The sequence below is a fragment of the Phasianus colchicus genome, chromosome 6 (genome assembly GCF_987193195.1).
Source record: "Phasianus colchicus chromosome 6, bPhaCol1.hap1.1, whole genome shotgun sequence".
NCBI classification, from domain to species: Eukaryota; Metazoa; Chordata; class Aves; order Galliformes; family Phasianidae; genus Phasianus; species Phasianus colchicus.
The window spans coordinates 3,382,281-3,405,803 of record NC_143441.1 but is presented as its reverse complement, the minus strand read 5'-3'; the positions used below and the strand labels follow the sequence as shown (position 1 = coordinate 3,405,803).

The 23,523-nt window shown below is 39.9% G+C and overlaps 2 protein-coding genes across 9 annotated transcripts in view; one reads left to right on the top strand and one right to left on the bottom strand.

Annotated features, from left to right (window-relative positions):
• LOC149917364 (uncharacterized) overlaps positions 1-23,523 on the top strand; it is a 100,010-nt gene that overhangs the window by 9,873 nt on the left and 66,614 nt on the right. The gene's annotated exons all lie outside the window — the stretch shown is intronic.
• INHBA (inhibin subunit beta A) lies at positions 817-18,107 on the bottom strand. 3 transcript variants are annotated; one of them, XM_090142206.1, is made up of 3 exons: positions 17,728-18,107; positions 14,567-15,088; positions 817-4,056 (listed from the first exon to the last, which is right to left on the bottom strand). In XM_090142206.1, the coding sequence occupies exons 2-3, from the start codon at positions 14,952-14,954 to the stop codon at positions 3,170-3,172; spliced, it is 1,275 nt and encodes a 424-aa protein (XP_089998332.1). In that variant the 5' UTR covers positions 14,955-15,088; positions 17,728-18,107; the 3' UTR covers positions 817-3,169. The 3 variants fall into 3 exon arrangements, with proteins under 3 accessions (XP_089998332.1, XP_089998331.1, XP_031455248.1); XM_090142205.1 differs by lacking the exon at positions 17,728-18,107 and adding an exon at positions 17,603-17,667; XM_031599388.2 differs by lacking the exon at positions 17,728-18,107 and having other exon boundaries at positions 14,567-15,996.

Below are 23,523 nucleotides of genomic sequence, written 5' to 3'. Positions count from 1 at the left end.
GAAATAAAAGGTGCTCTCCTCAGATGTCACAGGCTACATCCCTGCTCCTGCTGTTCCAGAGCCTAGCTCTCCTTCTACAAAACAAAATAGCCATTCTGTTACTTACTTCAAATGAAACAGAGTCAGGAACTTGGTTTAAGTTATAAGGATAAATTAGTTGTGCATCTTTTTTTTTTTTTCCTACTCCCTCCCAGAAAGAAACCTCCTCAAAACAAACAACTAACCAAACCAGAAAAACCAAACCAAACAAAAATACACCTTCTGTAAATAATTTAAATCAGAAAGCCTTGATATTTTACAGAATAATTTAGTGACAAATTTAGTGTTTACCCAATTGTTACAATTTTTTTGAATTTTTTTTTGTATTTTTTGTATTTTTTTTTTGTATTTTTTTTGCAAACTGCGAATAGGTCTGTAAAAATGCACTGTATAAAAAGTACATACATGTATAATCGATTAGCTGAACTATGCAATCTAAATACTGTGGAATAAATTAGAAAACTTAGCTATAAGCATGTATGTTGATATCTATTCAACTGAGGAAAGGGCTTTTTTTTTTTTCTTTTCCTTTTTCTTTCGTTTTTTTCTTTTTTTTTCCTTTTTTTTTTAAGTTTCTATCAGTACATACAAACAGGGACACACACCCACACACCTACACACACACAGACATGGAGTGCACCCACACACCACACACACACACAAGCAGTTTTGGCTGACAACAAATGAAGGCCCTGATTATACTGCTTAGACATGGGTCCCTCCACGAAGGTGCTAACACACTATCCCTAGCCAATGTGACTGGGTTAAATTGTGCTATCTTTTTCTTTTTCCTTTTTTTTTTTTTTTTTTTTTTTAATATTTTTACAAACTCTGCTCTCAGCAATGAGGGGAGCCGTGTTAGAGCTGCTTTTGCTGGGAGGCCTTTGAAAGCCCATCCTATCAGAAGGCAGTGAACAGGGGCTTGGTCCTGCAAACCTGTAAGAGTCCAAAAGTTCAGGCTCAGGTTTATCAAATTCAGTGTAAACAGGGCCGAAAGGTTTCTCCCATTCCCTCTTCTCATCTCCCCTACTCAAAGACACAAGTTATAACTTCAACATTCTTTTAAATATGACAGCAATAGAATTCTTTTTAAACCTATCTACCTACAGGTTGGACCCTTCAGGTTAGGTGTTGATACTGAAAATTAAATTACATTTTACAGGCAATGCGCAAACCCATGAAGAGTTGTCGTGCTAGAGGGTGGTGGTTGAGACTGCCAGCCTTTTGCTGAAGACTGCATTTCAAGCAGAAATCCGATCACAACTGCCATTCTTTTTGTATTTGCAGGGGTGAAGGTGGGCAGGGCCCAAAGCTGCTTGCAGTTTTACATCAATACTTTCCAAGTGTACACCACCAATTTAGGTTCCTCTCACACAAATACCATTCTGAATGTGCTCCCTCCTGCTCGTTAGTAACAAACAAACAAGTTTGTAACATACTGTGCTTTGCACACAAACATTCATTGTTTTAAGAACGCTAAAGTGAAGCCAGAAGTGCTTATACCTTGTGTATACACACATATATACATATAGAAATATATACATATATATATGCATATCCCTTGTATAAAATTGTTTCCCGGTGATGCAGTTTCTGTGCATCAGGGATAAGTCTAAGTGTTGTACATGCAAAACAGGTATAATTAGGCTTAGACGGACTGTGGATCCAAGCGCCTTGCATCCAGAGCGCTTTTCTGAGCTTACTCCAAATTGCAGTTTCCTGTTTAGGGTAGAATTTTAATTTAACTGGTTAGCAGATGTACTACCCTGAATGTAATCAACCAACTGACCCCTAATTCAAACTGTAACTTATTACAGGTGAATGGTACCAACCACAAATAGACTTTTTAGAGGCTCGCACAAATGTCTTTGGTGTATATGTCTATTCACTTTAAGGTACAAAATAATAATAATAATTATAATAATAAAAATAGCTATTTTGTGTGCTGTAGCAGTTCTTGTATAGCTCACAATAAGTGCAGCTCTCAACCCCTCCCACACCCAACCACCCTCCCTTGCAAATGTTTGTTAAATAAGGATTAGACAGGTCAGACACCATTGTAGTGCAAATAGTAAACGATTAAAAATTTTTTTTACAAAATATAGAAATGTTTGGCTCCAGTAACTGGACAAACATATTCCTTTCAAGTATCTCTCACTGAAGAATGTTTTTTTTTTTTTTTTTTATAACAAGTTACTTCCATTTATAAAAAAGTCTTTCTGTTTTTTTTGTGGTTTTTTTTTTTTCTTTCTCTTGCAGGTAAACAGTTTCAAACCAACTAGGTTGCATAGTTCTAACATTGTAAGCACCTTTACAAAATGTAACTTTTATTCTTTCATTCATTCTTTTTAAATCTTTTTTCTTCATTTTTCTTTTTTCTTTTTTTCCTTTTTTCTCTTTTCTTTTTGTAAATGTAGTGCAGAAGATGAAGGTGTATACACCTGCACAATTTCGTCCCTTTATCAAAGTAAATATATGTAAGTGTGTAGTGTCTGTATGTATAAAGATATGTACATAAATACGTAGATACATATATATCCACACAAACACTACACACCTACTCAGTTCCTCGGTAAATTTGGGAGGAAAGTGCCAGTGAATGTAGTGTTCATACACATGGCTTTTCAAGGAATTTCAATGACGTTTTGGACTCAGTCCAAACTGCTGCAGGTTACATGAGCTGCTACCAAGGCTTGAACTGATGGGTAACCAGAAGAGGGAACACAACTCCTCTAGTAATAACTAATGCTTAATATGCTATCTAATAAGATAAGGAGCGTACTGAAAGGAAGGAGAAACTCCCCAACCCATACCGCCATTCAAACGTAGCTCATTCAAGCCTGGGTTCATGAAGCTTTCTTCCTCTTAATAGCTGTACTCCTTTTCTCTCCTCCGTAAGTCTTTTTTTTAAAAAAAAAAAATTCCCCCTCTTTTTTTTTTTTTTTTAAATTTTCTTTTCCTTTTCTTTTTTCTTTTTCTTTTTTTCTTTTTTTTTCTTTTCTTTTGTTTTGTATTTCAGATGATTGTTTCATTCAGAAAGGTTATAAATCATGCCAGGTCTTTTCTCTTCTTGGGCTTTTAAAACATTTTCTTCTCAACATAAAGAGAAGGGTCTTGTGCACACACGTGTCTATGAACAGCCACACTCCTCCACGATCATGTTCTGTATATCTTTCTTGATGATGTTCTGGCCGTCGTCGTAGTACAGCATGGACATGGGCCGCAGTTTGGTGGGCACACAACATGACTTGAGGTTGGCAAAGGGGCTATGGCCCCGCATGCGGTAATGGTTGATTACAGTGGAGTGGAAAGATAATGATGAACCAGATGTGCCTGCTATATGGCTGGGGCACTCTCCTTCACAGTAATTAGCGTGATAACCTGTAGGTGCAATGATCCAGTCACTCCATCCTATGTCCTTGAAGCTGACAAAGAACTGCTTCTTGCAGCAGATGTTAACCTTGCCATCACACTCCAGGCCTCGCCTCCGCCGCCTGTGCTGGCGGTCCTCTGAGTGCCGGGCAAGCATCATTAGGAAGGGCCTATGCGATTGCTCCTTCTCTTCTTCTCCTGTGAGTTCTCCAGCATCCTTTTCTTTCCCTTCCCCGTCATCTTCCTTTTTCTTTTTCTTGCCTAGTAACACCAGGCTGGCCCCGGTCTCTTGGCACAAGTCACAGGCAATCCGCACATCCAAGGAGCTCTTGCCTTGGTCCAGGAGTCGCTGGACACTGCTGGAGATGGGAAAGATGTGCCAAGTGCTCTTTCGAGTGTCTACTGCTTTTTCTGAAATCAGAGTTTCACTCCTTTCCCCTTTTAGCCCCCCCTCCTCCATATCTTCTGCTCCTTCAGAGTTGCCTTTCGGCTGCCGCTGCTGTTGAAACAGGCGGATGGTGACTTTTGTCCTGCTCCGGTTGGCCTTGGAGACCTTCAAGAAGAGCCATACTTCAGCATGCTCAACCACTGATAATTCGCTGCCTTCCTTGGAAATCTCAAAGTGCAACGTTTTCTTGGGCGTTCCTGATTTGGTAAATGAAAATAGACAGGAAGAGCTAGTTAGTATGTCGATTTACATTCTATTAGACTTCACTGTCACTGCAGGCATGGAGCTCCCTAGGTTTCCTATTTGACTCCACATCTTTATGATTCTTCTGTTCTAATCTTCCCTCACCTAATCCCCTCCTCAGTTTCTTTTGTGCAAATTCTCCCTTTAGAAAGCTATTAGTTTGTCTGTTGTTTCTCAGAATCATATTTTCACATTTCCAGTAGCATATTTTAAGCATTTTGTTTAGCAGCGAGATCTTTATGTTCATTTACACAAAGCATTTCATGGCAAATAAGATCCAGTAGCTGCTAAGAATTGCCTTTGTGATCACTGTTAGCTGAAAGGCAAAAACATATTTGTGATGACAGTCTATGACTATATGTACCATACACATACAAATCTGAGCCTAATTACTAAAGCTGGGGAGTGGGTTCCAGTCCTGCCAATTCTTTGACAATTCTTTTGAAAATGAGGTGGGAGTGAGGGCTGTCCTTTCTCCCTCTGTAAAACACCACCTTCATGTGCATCTTAAAATGAGTAGTAAATGTCAATTTTCTCAAAAACAAAGAAATACCAAAATATGAGCTTTGAGAGGTTAGCAGCTAAATTGTAAAGAATTACAGAATTGCAGCAGGCAGACTCTTCATCCTGTGAGATGTTAGCTGTGGTTTCTGTTCTTAATTTAACACACTGTACTTGCAGTGATTATAGTAATGGTGAATACACTGAAAAAAAATGAGCTAAAGAACTGTATAATTATGAGGATGGTTCTCTGGCATAATTGTATCAACTTGCTGAGATGTCATGATGATGATTATGATGGTGAGGGGGTGTTTCTCTGATACAGAGCTCATATCCTTGGCAGAACTTGGAATGAATAATGAAGGCTGTTTAATGATTTGATCACTAGAGCATAAGAAAGTTAAGAAAGAATGAATTTGCTGGGGGGAAGGGATATTATTTGTTAAGAGAGGAACTTCTCTGTTTTCGTAACAAAAGGAAAGGCCCTGATAGCATCTTCTGTTCTTTCTCTTTACAGAGGCCAGAGGTCCCAGATTTGAAATGCACAGATACCTCACCTTAGCTAGACAGAAGCAATATTCACAATTATCAGTTTTTCACTGATACTATTCTTGAACAACTCATGACTGTTGACCTGTTTCACTGTGCAATGGTTCTGCTTGTCTAGGAAGCAGAAGTTTGTACCTTGCAAAGGAAAAGTAGTGAACAAAGAAGTGGTTGGAAGCATAAAGTAAAAACTGCTCCTGTGGCAGCAGGGCTCTGCTCCTCATTTCCCATTGCCTCTGAACTCCTCCAGTATGAGCTCCCTGACTATTCTGGTTTCTGAAGTGTGTATGTAGGCTGTACTGCCCCTTGAGCTACCTGTTGCTTTCCTCCACTGTGAAGTCCTGGCACTGACACGTTCAGCTTTCCCTGGTGGCATTCCCAGGTCAAAGAGACAGACGTGTCTGAATTAGAATGGCCAAAGGGCGGGCACAGTGTTTTGTTTGTGTTTTCCCTCTAGATGAGAGTGTGAAATTGTAGACTCTGTTCTGTCAACGAGATAGGAAAACACATGGTTTGTGTTAACTGCTTCTCACACATCAGACTTTGCTGATGTACATCTCCAAAGTTAGCTCCATTAACTTCCAAGGCAGATAGGTGATCCCATGAGACTGTGACTTAGAAAAGGAAATAGAGTGTAGAAAAGACAGAGTAAATTCTGGAGAGTATTGGAGATACTATTTTTGTAGTATTTTTTTAAATGAGATTTGTTCAGTAATGACTGAAATTTCATTAGTTAGCTATCGGAGGGTAACACTAGTTTTTCCATTCTGAATATGCAACTGTGGCAAAGCTGCCAGCTGCACTGGATTAAAGGTTAGCTGATTAGACACTAATCCCCACCCGCCTGGGTTCAGGAGCATGTGGAGGTGTATAGTGACATTCCGCCAGTCCAAAGCAAACCTGCTCCTAGAGATTGGCTGCATTCTACATAGGGATGTTATACTTCTGTATAACATGTGGGCTATCAGAATGGACACTTCTAAAGCCTGTGAGGGCCGCTTATCCAGCCTGCATCTTCAGCTCACAGAGCAAGCTGCTGCTTTCAAGCACATCTCTTTCCTTAACACAGTGCGAATGAACCCTTTCTGAGGGGAGCGGGCTACTCCAGGAGTTCCTCTTTCCCTAGAGCAAATCAGACCAGGGCACCAAAGAGCTATATACACAAACACGGCCACAATGAGAAATGCAAAACTTACTTTTATATTCCTGGGGTGCCACAATGAGCACAGACAGCAGTTCTGGTGCTAGGAGGCATCCTGGACACAAGTAGACCAGCTGTACTGGACATGGACACCAATAATGGGCCCTCTCATGTGCTGGGACAAGGGCAGCTGGGCTGTGCATGCTGGCTTGACTGGGGAAGAAGCTGCATCGCCCAGGAGACCAGAAAAGCTGGAGAGCCCCGTGTTACTGAATAACTTAATGCTGTTAAGCGTTAATGCATGGAATTTCATATTTTGTAATTTCCATTCTAGTGGGAACTGAAAATAGTTACAAAGTGACATATCTTCAACAGTAAAGATTCCTATTAACTTAGGCAGTGGTCCAGAAGTGTACCAATGCAATCATTCTTTCTGACAGATGTTACATGAAAAAAAAAACACCAAGATTCCTATGTTCCTGTACGTGTGAAAGTTGTTTTTTTCTCATTACTAAAGATGTTAGAAAGTGAAGGCATGGGAGCATATTTGCAACACTTATTTTTTCACTGCAGGGAAGTAACCTAGAGCAAGGGAGCATATGACCTGTCCTTATTCAGGGATAACAGCCTCCCTGTAGGTTGTTACCTACAATAATGGATTCCCTGGATGTGGTTAGCTGCATTTTCACACACAAATGGTTGATTCAGCTCCTGAATAGAGAAGTTCCAGGAAGCTGATATGAACCTAGTATTACTGCATGGTATGAAATACTCTGTCCTCACACCTGCATAGCTAATGAAAGGTTTAATAACAATTTAAAATATCATTCCTTTTCTCAGATCTTTTTACAAGGAGACTGGGAATGGTCCAGAGCTGGGGACAGGAAGCATGCTTTCACATCAGGAAAAAAACCTCAGCTTTTCTGAGTTCTCTCCACATTCAGTATTAGTGTATTGCAATCACACAGCACAAATGTATGAATCCTGCAGTCTTTGCAAGGTTACTGAAGCTCAGACAGCTCATTTTGAAGTCCAGGTTTGATCTGTAGTAGAATTGAATGGAGATCTACAAATCTGGCTTACTATGATTATATACTCGCTTTATAACAGGATCTTTATATTTCCAAAAGGTTCTGTACTACAATAAACTATATTCTTCAGGTGTTCCAAGACCAAAAATCTGCTGAATTTCATTTTATCCACATTTTGCATAGGGATTTATCAGTCTTTTCCTTCTGGTCTGAGTTAACAACCCTGTTCAAACCATTAGAGATATATACTGTTCATTTACCTGAAAGGAAAAAGGAGACCCTCCTGAAAATTGGGTTTGGTATCACTTTCATAATTATACTTGTTTTATCCTTTTGTCCTGACTTTTCATCTGCCACAGCTGATTTACAGGGGTGTTTTTCCATTTGTAATCATCCTGCTCTTCCTGCCTTACTCCTGCAGAAAGACCCCTAGACCAACAGCGGTAATGCCTTCAACACTTCAGCACTCCTATAAACAGCAGAGTGAACAGGCTGGACTGTTACTGCTGAAGAAAGCAGCTGAAAAAGGAAACGAGGGATTACATTGGGCCCCCTGTGATTGCTTTTCTTCATCTCCGCTTCCCAATGTCCTGGAGAGAACACTGGGCTAAAGTGTCTTCCAGGAGGAAGGCTGGGATACTGATGGAACCACCCAGCAGCACCAGGAACACGGCAAAAGCCGTGAAAAATGGTTAAAAACACAAGCCCTATGACATAGTGCATTTATGGTAAAAGGTTTAATGGAAGGAGTTACTGAATGGAAAGAGTGCCGCATCACTATATAAGCATGAGGGTTTGCTCGTATGTGTGTTTCTCTTCAGTGCTCACACATCATTTTAGGACCCAAACGTGGTGCCTGCGCAGGTACTTCACTCACAAGAGCCTCCAGGAGGGCTGTCAGGGCCCAAGCCAGAGGCTTGGCCTGCTCGCAGGCACAGCCAAGTGTGGGTATGGCACAGGGCAGCGTGGAGGGCCTGAGGCCAGGCCCAGCAAGCAGGGCTCAGTCTTTGGAGCTAAGGATCCCTCCTGCAGGACCACTGGGTGTAAACATGTAGTCAAAACCACTGATTTGCAGTTTGAAACCTGCCTCAAGGTCATGCCTGCTTAGCTTGAGCTATGTGTTCAAGGGAGGGCCTGAGCTATACAATTAAGAGGTTTTTGTTTGTTTGAATAAAATGCTGATACTTTAAATTACTTTTTCCCCCAGAACTGCATGCTGTTAAATGATTAAGGCTGATTTTTTTTCAGAATGAAAGTGATTGTGCTTCCCAACGCTGTCATGTGACTTATTCTTAATTTCTCTTAATATGCAGCATTTAAATTTTCCATTGAAAAATGCTGTGAGGAAGAAGGTGCTGCTGTTACTTTAAATTTCCATTCTTCACCACTGCTTAATTTTGAACCATTTTTATATTTATACTGTATGTGAGCTGTTTTTCCATACAAAGCAAGCTTTTTTTTTCCTTTTTTAGTTGCTAACTTTACTACTGCCTATGTTTAGATTTGGGGGAATTTGTGCTGCGTACCAATGTGTAATTACATTCAAAAGCATCCTTCTCTTCACTTCTCATTTCCGTTCCCCAGGAGACAGAAAAAAAAAATAGGTTACTAGAAAGGTTCCTCTAAAGAGAGTGAAGAGAGGAGCACGGTTATTGAGAGATAATTGCTCAAAATGTTTACTAATGAGTGACCACTGGAGTTGGATGAATTGTTCACGGTACAGAATTTATTCAGTGAATTTAGCACTGTTATCGTCTGACAGGAGATAATCCTGGGCAGGCTGATTATTACGAATGTGTTATTACTGTGATTAGGCTGTGGCTGTTTCTATGAATGCATTTCAGCCTATGGATCACTGACAAATGATTTATTCTAACTATTCAACACCTCGGGTATGTGACTGGTCATCTGGGTTGCGCAGTTTTGTTTCTGCTCCCTGTCCGGGTGACTGTTGCCTCTAGAAAAGGGAGGGGGAATTATGACACAAATAAACACTTTAGCGTTATGTTCACATACTCTTGTCTGCAAGCAAAATGGGATTTTTGTTGTGAGAAAAAAAAAACAGAAGAAACAAGAAGAAGAACTTATTTCCCAAGTATTTGTGGAAGAAAAAACAGCAGCAACCTTATTTAAATAACTTTTCTTGAAAAATTAACCCAAAGGGGCACTGACAAGGTCATTCAGAATGTGAAATAATTCAGTTCTGGTGAACCTTGACTCTCCTTTGCTATTTTGTCAAGAGGGAAACACTTTACATCCACAGTCTAAAGCACCTTCCAAATTGAAAGCCCTTCCCCCAAATGGTCTTCAATGTTTAGAAATAAAAAAGGTGCTTGTTCGGTTGAGATTTTTTGTTATTTAATTTTTACATTTACATCTAAAATAGCCAAAGGAAAGTTTAGGGTCACTTGCACCAATAACATATTTCAAGATACAAATAATTCCTTTCAGAAAAGAGAGATTTTTTTTTTTTTTTTTGTACACACTTGTAGTGCTTTGTTTTAAATTCTAAGATGAAATGCATCAGAAGCCTCTCTTTTCATTAGAATGCTTAATTTCTGTGTGCTAAGGTCTGAGTCATGAGGTCACTGAAATGAATAGCAAAATTTCCAACTACTTTCAGTATACGAAGGCTCACTTCTGAATTACATCTTGCAGAACTCTGCTGCATGGCAGGAGATTGTTTTTTCATATTCATATCGATATAACTGCTCAGCATAAATTCACAGGTGTGCACTGTAGGTATATCCTGCATTCAGGAGGTCACATCAATGCACATACTTGTATGTAGGAATCTATTCCCATTCCAGTGGTGCAGGTTCAGCTACATAGGTATGTAAGTGTGTCTTCTCTGGCATATTCATGCCACACAAATACAAGCAAATACATACTCATGTATTTCCAGCTACATTTGTGTACCAGACACTATGCATGGCTAACCACAGACAGGGACCCATGCAGAACTTTCATTCTCTCTCCCTTTCTCAGGTATCTTTTTATAAACTGGTTCCCACCTTCTCAGATTCATCCATGCTTTCTCAAATTGTTCTCAAGCTCACCGGCCTCCCTGAATTCTCACATTTTCTTACAATGAAGCAGATTAATACAGAATGGCATTCTTCTTCTGGAAGTAACTTGCTTTCATTTGCTAAACTTGAAATCTTTGACAAAGTATGCTAAAGGAGGAAAAAAAAATCAACTGAAGGGAAAGAGACTTGTTTTCTAAAAGCTACTTTAAAAAAAGATATGAGAAAATCAGCTCAGATGATGATTCACGGTCACATTTCACAGAATCTGGTAAAAAATAATAATGAACATTTCTGATCTTTTCAGATTTGCAGAACTTCTAGCTTCCATCATTTAATCAGTTTTATCTTTTTCCTCCAGTGCATTATTTTACTTGCAGTCTTCCACTGCAGTGAATCTCTGCCTTATAAATAACCGAGAAGAGAGAAACAAGAGCTCCACTCAGAGAAGCTACACATAAGCATAAAGATCTCTGGGATTCAGGATTCAGTTAGGTACAATAGGAGTTTGCAGGAAGGTTGCCTACACGGAGCAAAAAGCCTTTGGATTGTGCCCTCTCGTGGCCATTCCTTATTCAGCACAGATAGCCATACCGTTAAATATACTGCCTTCCAAACGCAAACTGATGAAATGATTTAAAGAGTCATGAGAGGCCCATCCTTTTCCTCCTCCTGATCTGCCAGCCTGGCTTTATAGGAGTAGGCATCTTCCTAGGAAAAGCTGTGAGTGTGTGCACCTACGCATAGCTGAAAATAAAAGTAGGTATTACATGATCAAGGCAGTTCACCTGCAACTGTGTGAAGGGGTACAAAAAAGCAGAAGCAATGTAAATAGCTGTCACACTTTTCTTTCTTTTCTTTTTTTTATTTCATCCTAGATCACAGTTCACCTAATGATAAGCCTTTGGATTTCCATGTTTCTACACAGTAACTCCATCAACTTTTCAGGGGCTGACGTTAGCAACCCATTTCATTGGCAGTTCAGTTGCCAGGATCAAATTTACTTGGAAAAATCCCAGGTCTGCTTAATCAGCTATCTATTTAAAATAATGAAGGATTTAGTAGACAACCATATTTTATGAGTGTAGGCTATCTCAGTTATAGAACCTGTTGGATTGTTTGTCGCTAATACAGATGACTCCTCTCCTCAAAATAATGTTTAAGTCCTTGAAGGAACCCACAGAGCTCTGGCACAGCGACCCTCAAAGCAGAACTAATCGAGGTTAGTAATTGTAGTTTGATATGCAAGTAGAAAATCATTTTTCATGTTTAACTTGTAAGAGTGCCAAAGGACAGTAGGGTGCATTTGCAAACTTTTGCCCAATACAGTCATTAGTTTTGCAAAGATTTGCCTGGATTTGTTAGCTGTGAAAACTACCTGCCAACTATTTTGCTGATTTCCTGGCCGTAAGTACACCTGTGCTTCAGACAAGCTCACTGCACATAGTTTCTCCCCTAATTGTCTGTAGCCTATGCTCACCTGAATTTTAGTCTCTTTTATAAAATAGCCAGAGCCACATGCACAAGGTATTGTCTCTTCATTCACTCAATTTCATTGTATGTCTGAGGATACAGCTGATGAAGGATAGAAATACTTTTTTATTAAGGCAAGCAGTAAACATGGCTTCTGAAAAGTAAGGGGAATGGCTGGTCTATGTCAAGTTATACCTAAAGGAGCAAAAAGCCTCAAGTCTCACTTCTCTTTCCGTAGACACTTATTTGATATAAGGCGATGTGCTTCCATTCATTGTCATTGATTTCCTATCCCCTCGCTGGAGACAGAGCAAGTTTCATATTAAAAGCAGGAAAAACTTTAATCTACCTGTGAGAGTAACACGCTCAGTTTTCCTCCTTGGTGCTTTCAACTTATTCCAGTTTCTACAGAATGAACACTGGTAACTGCTCATGTGGCTGTATTATGTTCCTGTTTTTTTTTCCTAATAATTCCTATCTGACACACCACTTGCCATCTTCTTGCCTCAATTTCCTCAAAAGAATAAATAATATTGCTTTAATATTTGAGACACAATACCGCTGGTGGGGAAGTGAAAGAAAGCCCAGGAAAAGTTTGCTCAAGTTATTGCAGCACTGGAACCTGCAAGGCACGGTGGGTTGACCAGTTCTAGTGGGGCTCCAACTACAAACAGCTACCGATGAAAAGTAATGTTTCAACAGTCTGAAGACTCTCTACAGACTGGAGTTAACATTTCCGTGAAACCTAGAAACTCAGTTTCTAGATTGTTTCTTCCAGATAAAAGCTTAGCAGGTATGGGATGCGGGGCTGGAGTAGCCTTCCAGGACAGGTTTGGAGGGGAGCTGGAGAGGACAGCAAGGAAGGAAAGGCATAGGAACATAGCATATGTCCCAGACATGCTCCATAACATAAGTCTTCTTAAATGAATTTGGCTAGCAGTGATGGGACAATACTATGTAAATCAAATTCAGTGACGCACTGGTGTGGGGTTGTTGCAGCAGGGGGATCAGTGGCTGAACTATTGGCCAGCCTGTGGGCTTGGGCATGATTTTCACTGCTCACGTGGCCCTGAGAGCCAATGGCTTCAAGAGCCGCCGTTGGAGGGTGTCGTACTGAGTGGGCATATATCAAATTCCAAATTCCTTTGTGTGAGAGCTCAGGAGAGACAATAATGTGTTTACAAATGATTGGGACTCACACAGGGAAGAGAAACCACTGCTCATGCCATATGTGTTTCAGAACGAGCTGCTGAATACCAGGTGGGGAATCTGACTCGTAGGGATTTCATTGCTTTTAAAAGCTCATTTCTAAACTAAGGTTGAGCCACCCCTGCTTCTAGGGACCACTAGGCACTGATGTCTGCCTGCTTTCTGAAGTGGAGGGGATGGAAAAAAAAAAAAAAAAGCCCCCCAAAAGGCCTGAACTTGCATGCTGAAGGAACTGATAATGTGTGTATTGACAAGGACGCCAAAGGCGAGGGCTCCCTGTACAGTTGGAAATTGGACAGGCAGCAGGAATGTCTGCTCTTAAAAGCATGCACACTTCTTATGCATGGCTTCCCTGCAAACAGAACATCTGAGTCAACAGGTTTTCAGGACTGGAAACTCTGAGTGTTGTCTTAATTGTTTATACTGCTGCAGCAAACTTTTAAACAAAAATGCTTGGTGTTCCTTTGCATACTTTGCCTACCATATGCTGTACCAAACAAAACAATGACATTCTTTTAAAACTGTCTTGGCAACAGGAAAAATGCTTTGGCTAGACAGCATCATAAAAAGTTGCTGTTAGTTAGATGATAGAGTTATTGCAGGATAATGACATTGTTGCATGTATAAACATACATATGCAAACAGATACATATGCACATACACTGATTTAAAATGAGTTTTTGTCCTATTCATGTAGGAACAAGACAGTAAACTACAACTTTAAAGCTGCTTCCGATAGTTGATGTGAGCCTTAGCCATTAGTTAGTAAATATCTACATTCTTAGCCCTTGCTATATAAGAGTTAGGGAAAAACAGAACTGTGAAAAAGTTCAAAATATAACCTATCAAGGTTGCTTTTTTTTTTTTTTTTTTTTTTTTTTTTTTTGGCAAAAACAGTTTAGGAGCAGAATTTTTTTTTTTACAGCGTGCAGAAGTCTGCATTACAAATTGGATCAGCTACAGCAACTTGTCCAATTCTATTGAAGTCATCTGACAGTCCCTGCAACTCTTTATTGCCGAAGATGCTGTGTTAAATTAGAAAACAAAAATGCCCTAAAAGTTAAAGCTGTTTCATCTGATTTTATAACTTCCACTATAATTTTTAAAAGAAAGGGCAGCTTTTCAAGTAGTTTGCAGTTCACTTTTCTGTCCTTAGAAAATCCCCAAATGCCTTGAGCCCTTTTTCTTTCACCATCAGCACTGCAATCCAGTACTTTAGTGCAAGTACTTTGGTTTCAGAAGCAGTTTGGAGCACCCCTTTGCAGCCTGACTTTCTGCTTGAGATTGGTTAAAGAGCTTCTTCCCTGTGTGTCTGCCTGTGCCTAGCAAGTGTAATGTGTAGGCAAGACTAAATCAGAAAAATCAAATTCCTCCAGAGTGCCCCCCACCCCCCCCACCCCATCCCATCCGTCCTTCTCCCTTCCCCCAGGTCTCATCTCACAACCTCGCAGAAAGCAGTACTGCTGCAGAGGAGAAAAGAAGTTAATTGCAGTTCTGGCAAATAGGCTATTTTACAGCTTTGTTTTTAAGCACTCACCTGATTCTGCAAAAGTGATGATTTCAGAGGTTTGCTCCACAACTTCATTCATTTCTGCTCTTCTTCCAACATCATCCTCTATTTCCACATAGCCATCGTCTCCCACCTTTCCCACGTGGAGTTTCTTGATGGCATTTAAAAGTGCTGCCTTGGGCACAGGCTGGGTGATGTTAGGTCTGTCCCTCAAGTGCAACATGTTCAGTATGTGCTTCTTTACTGCTTCCACCATCTCAGGCTGTGAGCTGGGCACATCCTTCGAGAGCGTGGTGAGGGCACATGATGGACAGTCAGTGACTGAACTGTGCCCCTCGGATCCTGGGGTTGGGGAACTCCTCACTATAATCCAGCAAATCACCAACAAAAATCCTCTCTTCCAAAGCAAAGGCATCCTGGCAGCAAAAGTTGTTGTGATTCCCTTTTTAAAAGGCCCTGCTTTTCCTCCCCCTTCACGCACAGTTTTTTTGGGGGCTGGTTTGTGTTGTTTGTTTGTTTGTTTGTTTTTCTTTCTCTTCAGCAAATTCTCTGGAACAAGAACCAAAAGTTTTCTGTGAAGTTTTGTTTGCAGGTTCCCTCTCTGAATGCAATAAGTGCTGTAGATGTTAGTGGCTGTCAGGGAGAAGAGTTCTGACTCTGTCTCAGAGTAGGAGAGAGACACAGAGAGAGGGAGAGAGAGGGAGAGGACGGATTGGCCTAAAGTGAGTGAGTGAATGGGAGAGGGAGGGAGTTTTGTCTGTGAGTAAAGGCTATGATTAGGAAGGGGGAGGAACAGGCAGGCTGGCTTCCTTATGCTCATTGCTCCCCTAACACACACCTCTCTTCAAATATCACTACTCAGGCTTTCTGCCCTCCTCTCTAAAATCTCTCTTAATTCCTGTAAATTTACTCTTCTTTTTTTTCCCAGTTTGACCCTTCTGGCTCCCTCCTGGCTGTCATATCCCCCTCCTTTTTGCTGTTTTTTTCTTTTTCTTTTTCTTTTTCTTTTTTTTTTCCTCATTTGTTTTATTCCTACAACAGTATCACTGGCTTAACTAAACAGAGGAAACATGAATGAATGAAGAGTGAAACCTTTTATTAATGAGCACCTTGCTCTTGTTCTGTCCGGTACTGTTAGGGTTAGCAGGAGATCTTAAATAGCTTGTGAACAAGATGGGGATGACGGCAGGGGCTGAAAGTATTTTGGGCAGTACGCTGTTCTGCCTTGAGTGGAAGAGAAAAGATCTTTTCTGCTCACTTGTAAATGCTGGAGGTTATCAACACTGGCAGGAGATCTGACAGAAGCAAAATAATCCTGTTGTTTGGAGGGCTCTATTATACTTGATACGCTCTCCAGCTGCAGAATGCAAGCTAGGCACTGAGAGCATGAGCAGGAGGAGCTGGTAGGGCACAGGTCTGTGACATGCAAAGGTACTACTTGGGAACCAGAAACATCCCTGCTGCTATGCTGGTCTGTGCCTAGAAGTTCCTATTTAGGTTTGGGATTAATCAAGTAATGTCTGAAAAATGCTTTGAAGACGGAACATATTACATGTCATCTGGCCAAATCGTACTTGCTCCTGACTCAAGCAAATCCCTCATCAGTGCCAATAATTCTGTCTGAGTGAAGACTGAGTAAGATCTTCTACATTTGGCCCATTGTTATTCGAAGGAACTTTTTGTTTCATTCATTTAAACCACAGAATCATAATATTAGAATAAGACATAATGAGTGAAAAGCAATCTTAAAGCACTGCTAGGAGCCAGAGTTCCAGTCCATGTCAGCAGAACCTTAGCAGTTTATTCCAATGAGGCTTCTGCCTTGCAATGGGAAGTTTCTCTTAGAGCTTCATACTGCCTTTAACTTCAGCAGCATCTCTGTGCTGCACCTTACTTAGCAAGGGCGAAGCTAGCAAACTCCCTCACATTTGGACTTCGTAACAGAAACAGAGAAAACTACAGTGATGGAGTTTAACTTCTGAGGTTCTTTCACACTGGACTTAAACTTGTACTGATTTTCTCAAAGCTTCTGCTTCTTTGGCATTTACCTTCTTTCATCCTCTCTCTCTCACACACACACCTCTGTCTTCTTCTCAGGTGTGCTTACCTCCTTCCAAGCAAACATTTCACTTTCAGTATATTACCATCAAGCATTGTATTTTAGTGGGAAAGAATAATTTATAAAGATAAGCATTGTAAGGTCAGTCGTTTCTGTGAGATAGCTACAGGCACGCGGGCAGAGAGACAGGCAAGGGATTATAGTCAGAGTAAGCGAAACATACAGAAGTAATTGAAAAATTTACAAATGTTATATATTGCAAGTCCTTTTCAATTAAGGTATTTTATAAGTCTTTCACTGTTAGAAGGCATTCACAGTACACCCTCATCTGCGTTTTACTGACCTCAGTTGCTATACTGTTATATACTGTTACACTTACAGGTCTGTCAGCATTATAAACCCTGCAGCCATTCTTATAAACACATCTTTGTAACACAAACCTCGCTATAATACATCTAAATTTCTTGGATCTTGTGAACAGCCCAAAGTCTGTTGTAATTATATGAAGTCTGAAAGTCAGCTTGAAATAGAACTAAAAGTTTAATTGGACATAGAAAAAAAAAAAAAATCAGATGAAAATACGCATTCATGATAAAATGTACTAACAGATGACATAATTAAAGGAGTTATTTATAGTTCTAATACAGTATCTATCCCAAAAGTGTCTGATGAAAAGTAAGGGATAGGCATCTTTCAGTTTAAAAGACAGACAGAGCACTTGAGTTCTTGCTGTGCGGCGCGCGTTGCTTGCCTATGTAACAGGTACATCTATTACACACAGGTATAGTGTAGCATACCTGCATGCCATGGTGATGACAGATTTAATGTTAAAGCATAACTTTCTAAAAGCATTGTTTCCTGAAGGCGATTTTGCTGGTACCACTGATAGAGAGTTCATTCATACTTCCAAATATGCATGCACACATACATATATGTTCATGTCTAAAAATACAGTGTTTGAATAAATACAGAAACGATGGTTCAGAATCTTTCCATAAAATTACCTGAGCTGCAAAGCTCTGCATATACATTCATCCAGCATCGCCCTAGCAATATGCAACAGCATGCACATGAATTAAAAAGTTTTAGTTTTAAAAGAAAAAAAAAAAAAGCTGGTTTAAAGTTTTACCTCTCTAGTCCTCACTCTGAGAAGGAGACTGCTGTATTGTGCATTAAGAACTGCTGAAGTTCCTCTTTGTGGTACTTATAATGCGAAGCTTTATACTGTACTTCTCGTGTGTACACTCACATATAGTGTCTGTCAAAAGTAAGTGGGCCGGATCAGTGTGCTGGATTGGTTAATCCTGTTACATCAGCAATTGACTGTTTTTCCTGTATGAGACATACTTCTGGTAATTATCTAATGGAAACTCCTAATTGTCTAGCATGACAAAATATCGTGGATTCAACTTGTAGTGGTGATCTCTGTATCCATTTAAAGAATAGAACTTAAAATCAGACTGAATGCAAACACTATGAGTCAGGAAGACACTCTCCAACTTGTTTTATTGCATAGCTAGATATAGATATTATTAGATGTAGATAACACTGATTTAGTTCAAATGCAGTATTTGCCAGATATTTAATTACTAGTTAGCAAATTGTTTTAGTCTGCTATCGTGCTAAGGATATACCAGATAATCTATCTGCAAATTTGGATTATTTTCAAATTCAGGAAAATGCATCTGGTTAAGAATCCTTTTGCAGAGGATATAATTTTTAGTTCACTCTTTGTACAAATATGTCCTTCTGTTAACTTAGGCATACTTTTAAAGTTCTTCAAAAATGAATCATATTGCTCATGTCCAAGTCTCACGGCTTCTTGACGTGCAGATTACATCACTATTAAAAACTATTTAGACATCTAAAAATAAGCTGCAATGAATTACAGGTGAAATAAAATCAACTTCAATTTTCATTTCAGGTTACATTAGTGAAACTCAAAAATTACCGTATGCCAATTAGGCAGTACAAAATTAATATATATACATAAGGTCAAAAGTAAATTGAAAATCAATCTCCTTTCTTAAACACACATAATAACTGGTTTTATGTGGTACCGTTTATGACAAATGGCATGATCATGCAGTCTTTACTCATTCAAAACACCCACTGATTACCAGAAAATCCCCATCCTTCAGATTTTTTTTTTTTTTTTGGCCTGAATCGTACTTACAATTGTATTTTTATGTCCTGTTGGTAATGTGAATTTAATCTGTCTCAGAATATGACTGCTGTGGATCAGGCAAGACAGATTTAAAATTTTCAACTCCCTGATACCAGGGAGAACTCAGAGCAGCACTGATTCCAAGCGAAGTATGTGCTCTATTCACACAACAGCTTTAGTAGAATGAGCAAAAAATCGGGAGTTAATGGGAAACATATGACCAGATAGGTTGTTTTGTTTCCCAGTTTTAACATGCATATAATAAGTTTTCAGGCTGTAACGTGCTGTGGATTGAAGCCTCTTGAAACAGGTCTCATTCGTTTTCCTGCAGTCTGACACTGAGGGTTCCAGTTGTTGCAAAGAACATTTTATTTTTATTTTTCCTCCTTGAAGGACAGCGAGAGAGACACGCTTGAAGAAACAAATCGTGAGCATGCACGTACCTACTTCTGTGCAGGACAGTCACTTTTGTGGGGATCCTAAAGCCAAGCTTTGACAGAGGGCTCAGCACTCTGTTTTTCTCAGGACCAAACTGAATTTGGTTCTAACCGGCGTCCTCAACCCCTCTGAAATTAGTTACATACTGGTGGCACAGTGACTGCTGTCATTTGGCAGCAGACGGGCGCTCAGCAAGAGATCTTGTACTGCCTTGGTTTTATAGAGAGTGGAAAATCTGCCCCACGAGCACCAGAGCTCTGTACCCAAGCATCAGGCTGGGGGCTGCCGAGGGCTGGGGTCCGGGGAGGGTGTGTGGTCTGTGGCAGAACCAGAGGGCTACAACGCAGAGCACAGCAACCGTGTGCGTGATTTATAGCCAGGATAATTTCTGAGAGGAGATTAGGAGAAGTGAAAAGCATTATTCATTTCAGAGCATGCTCCTTGTTGCCTCGGGGAATTCGTGTATAGCTTTACCAAAGGCCTAATGAAAGCTTTACTCAGTGACTAATTTTTTTTTCACACCTATTTCTCTCTTTATAAATATTTTTCTCCCCACCCCTCCACTTCTTCTCATTTTGTTGAACACAGCAACACCTGCTGGCAGCGGTCCGGGAGTACTGCTGGAAAGGCCCACTGATCTGGCTCTTCAGACCAGCTGCCATTAAGCACTGCCAAGCCATATTAATGAGCTGCCTCTATTTTTACCCCTTCCTGCCAGAAAGGGCAATTGCTCTTGGGAAAGACTTTAGCTGGTTTTTTTTTTTTTCTTTTTTTTTTTTTTTTTGTCTGCCTTTTTTTTTTTCTTTCCTAGCAGATTCAGAATCCAGATAATCACTGTTCATTTAGTGAAGCTGGGATTTCTAATGTCAGTTCTGATGCCGCCAGTTGAGACCACATACAGCATCAGAGTGAGACCAAGCCTATCTAGCTGGCTTGTAGGCATGCTTCTGTTCCTTGCTGAATCAGAAATAACTAAAGGAGTGGGACAGAGAGAAAGGTTAGCGTAGCAGCAACCTGCTTCTTATTTCCTAATTGTGGATTTTATCCTACATACCATTAAAAAGGATGGCCCAGTGCCACTTCATTATTCACCTAGTGGAGGTTGTGTGATTTACTGGCTATTTTGGAATTCCAAATTGCACACAATAGCATTTGTGTGCCTCCATTCCTGCTTTGAAGAGCAGTCACTAGAAAACACTTTGGCACAGATTTCTGTGCAAATCAGCTGGAATTTCACTCTGGTGTACCTTATTTTACTGTAATAGCAACAAAAGATGTGCCAGAAACTTATATTTAGAAGTTTTATGTTTCCACTTTTATGTATAAAGACCAATTAAGCCTTGTCTTTTTGCTGCAAACTCTAATACTTATGTGCTGTTTGGAGGGGCCAGTGTTTTCAATCATAATTAGTGAGCTGGTCAAAAAATAAAGTTCATTTGAGGATAAGAACTCAATCTAGAGGGTGGGGTAAATAATAGCTTTCAACTTCTTGCCCTTTTTTTTTTGTACTAATGGATGACACTTTTCTCAGGGGGGCAGAATAAGTAAAAATGTTCTGATTGAAGTGATTCTTGTATAAAGTCAGTCTGGCTGACAAAAGCAAGTATGTTTTCTTTCTGTCTGAACTATACCTACATCTTCTGCTATGCAATTCACTGATCTTTCTTTCCAATCCCTGAACAGTGAGTTATTTCTTTAAAAGGGATATTTTATGTCTGTGTTATTTTAGCATATGTGTAGCCATTTCACACTTAAAAACAAAAAGCAGGAGATACATAATATATAATACATAATACATAAGCCAGATGATGATATTGGTATGAGATGATATAATACAAATTGTGTGTTCCGTGACCAGTGCTTGTTTAAAGCATTTCATGTGAGGTAAAATCTATGCACAAAGAGAATTTTCTCAAATCTACACAGAAAATGGAGTTATAATGGAGACTATAATGTGTCTTGAGTGATACTGTCTTTGAAGTTATTTCCAGAGGATGTGATTAGAGTCACGTCAGTGATTTAAATCACACAGGGAGGAAGCCCCAGATGCCCCATCGTGTTTGGTATCAAGGTGGGTGAAAAATCTATGGCTAAAATTGAAGCAGCATTTAACATTTATAGGTAAGTTAAAGCTAATAATGAAAAGTAGATTGCACTAAATTAAGTTGCACAATGAATAATACAGCACAATCATTCCTAATAACAATTGTTCTTAGACCAGCAGAGTTTTGTCAAGAATAATGGATGTCTATTTCTCTCACAAGCTCTGAATTCTCTGTTCTGTATTCTTTTTACTGCAGCTAATCACAGCACATTGAATGCAAACTCTTATCTTTCAGCTTTTAGAGCCAGTTCTCAATGCCACTGTCTATGGGACCAGAAGTCAGCTGAATTGAACTTTGACTTTGAAGATTAATATTAACCATTGAGAGATGGAAAGAGAGACTAGAAATCAAGGCTTAGACAAAACCTTTTCAGCTGATGTGCTTCTTAAAGTAATATTGCCTGTGGGTTTCAGAAAAACTTGCAACTTTTTATATAAAAGGAGGGCTTTTAGTTAATGTAGGCTACATTAACTACATTAACTAACATTACATTAATGCTTAGTTAATGTAAATTGGAGTAGCCCTCCTCAGAGGGCTTCAGAGACAGAAAATCTGAAGTCTTTTTTTTGTTTAACTTCCACGTATTAATGTGTATTTTTTGGCTTGTTCTTTAAAACATAGATCCCAATGGTTGTATTGTAAGAAAGGTACGATTTCATCTCGCTTTAGCTCCCTATACGACAGGGATGCATTTTTTACTGTTTAGTGTGCTTCTAAATCTGCAGATGAGTGGGAGAGAGAATTGAAGGAAGCTCATGAGCTGGCCATTTGCTTTGAGTTGAACTCAACAAGAGATTACTGTGGCAAATCTTCCAAAGTAGTCATCATGCACAGGCCATTGGGAAAAGTCGTAGTGTCCCACATTGATGGATATTCCCTCTTCGTGAGAGTGACAGGTAGAGAACTGGCATAAGTGAAACACTGAGAACACCAATACATGCCTTGAAGAGGACATGCTGATCTTGTGCATCACTGCAGCTTTTCCCACTGTGAATCCCCTGTAGAACAGATCACCACGGAAAAGTCAACATATCCAGAAGTGAAAATGGTAAGGGGAAGCCTGACTGCTTACAACTTTTCTGAGCAGAGTATTAGATGGGGACCTGGGAAGTCTGGATTCTCTAGCTCTGCTCTTAATTGCTGGGCCTTCAGGACAAGTCCCTTAGAACAAGTCCATAACTTCCCCATCTGCAAAATGGAAACAAAATGATGGGGAGTGCTGAGATCAGTGGATCAGAAATAGCAAAAAAATCATTGCAGTTGTTTGGTTTTTCAAAGAGTTTTGGGATCTGAAGGAAGGAAACTGCAGATGGAAGCAGGGTGTGGATAAGTGCACAAGCTCAGCTGATGTCAAGTGAAGTGCAGTCAGTGCTCCCAGGTGTTTTGCACTTCCTTGGTATGTTTGGAAGTATCCACCAGTGCTGCTTTCTCAGGCAGCAGTGACCTTCTAAGGGAGGCAGTTTCAAGCCCTGTGAGCCTGCAATGCTTTCACAGAGCAAGAACGCACAAATACCTGTTTATCTATTGGGAATCTCAATTTGCCATTAACCACCAAATTCAGAAGCTCCCTAACTTGAAATGATGTTCAGCTAAAGCACATAATATGCAGTGAGCAATGCTGTGCTGTATCCTTACTACCAGCACCAGATTCAATTTTGGTAATTTAAGATCACTTTCAGACTCACGTCCAGCACAGGCATGTAACCTCTGAGGGATGGGATTCAGTGATTATTTTCATTAGAAATTAGGAAATTTCTGAGAGTGTTTCACATATGCCAAGTGAGAGGAGTAAAATAAACACACATCGCTTGCTAATGTAATTAAGTTGCCCCCCTTCCCTGTAAGTACACATACCTTTTATAAGTCAGAATTTCCACATTAAGATGAAAATTTAAGTTCTGAGAACTTATTTCAGAATTTTCCCCATATCTAGGAGTAATAACACTTGAGATTTGCCTTGGTAGCACTAAGGCTAATCCTTTGGAGTGGATGCAGTGTCCCCAGATCTTAATTCCCTACTCCACTTCCACTAACTTTTCTCATGTGATTTCATGTTTTGTAGTTGAACCACTATGCTTGTATTTCAGTGCAGGTGGGAGGGATAGCATCTAATTCAGCACCTGCTTGCCCAGCGTCCTTGTCTACAAACTACAGTGTGCACACAAAACATGGGGCAAGCATGTTTATCAGAGCACACAAAATTGTACCTGCCAAG

Bases quoted from the DNA above. Each gene is read 5' to 3' on its own strand.
- INHBA (XM_031599388.2), bottom strand. From the start codon at position 15,359: ATGAGCATAAGGAAGCCAGCCTGCCTGTTCCTCCCCCTTCCTAATCAT. The intron at 4,057-14,566 runs GTGAGTGCTTAA...TTACCAAATCAG, and splicing joins CATCACTTTTGCAGAATCAG to GAACGCCCAAGAAAACGTTG.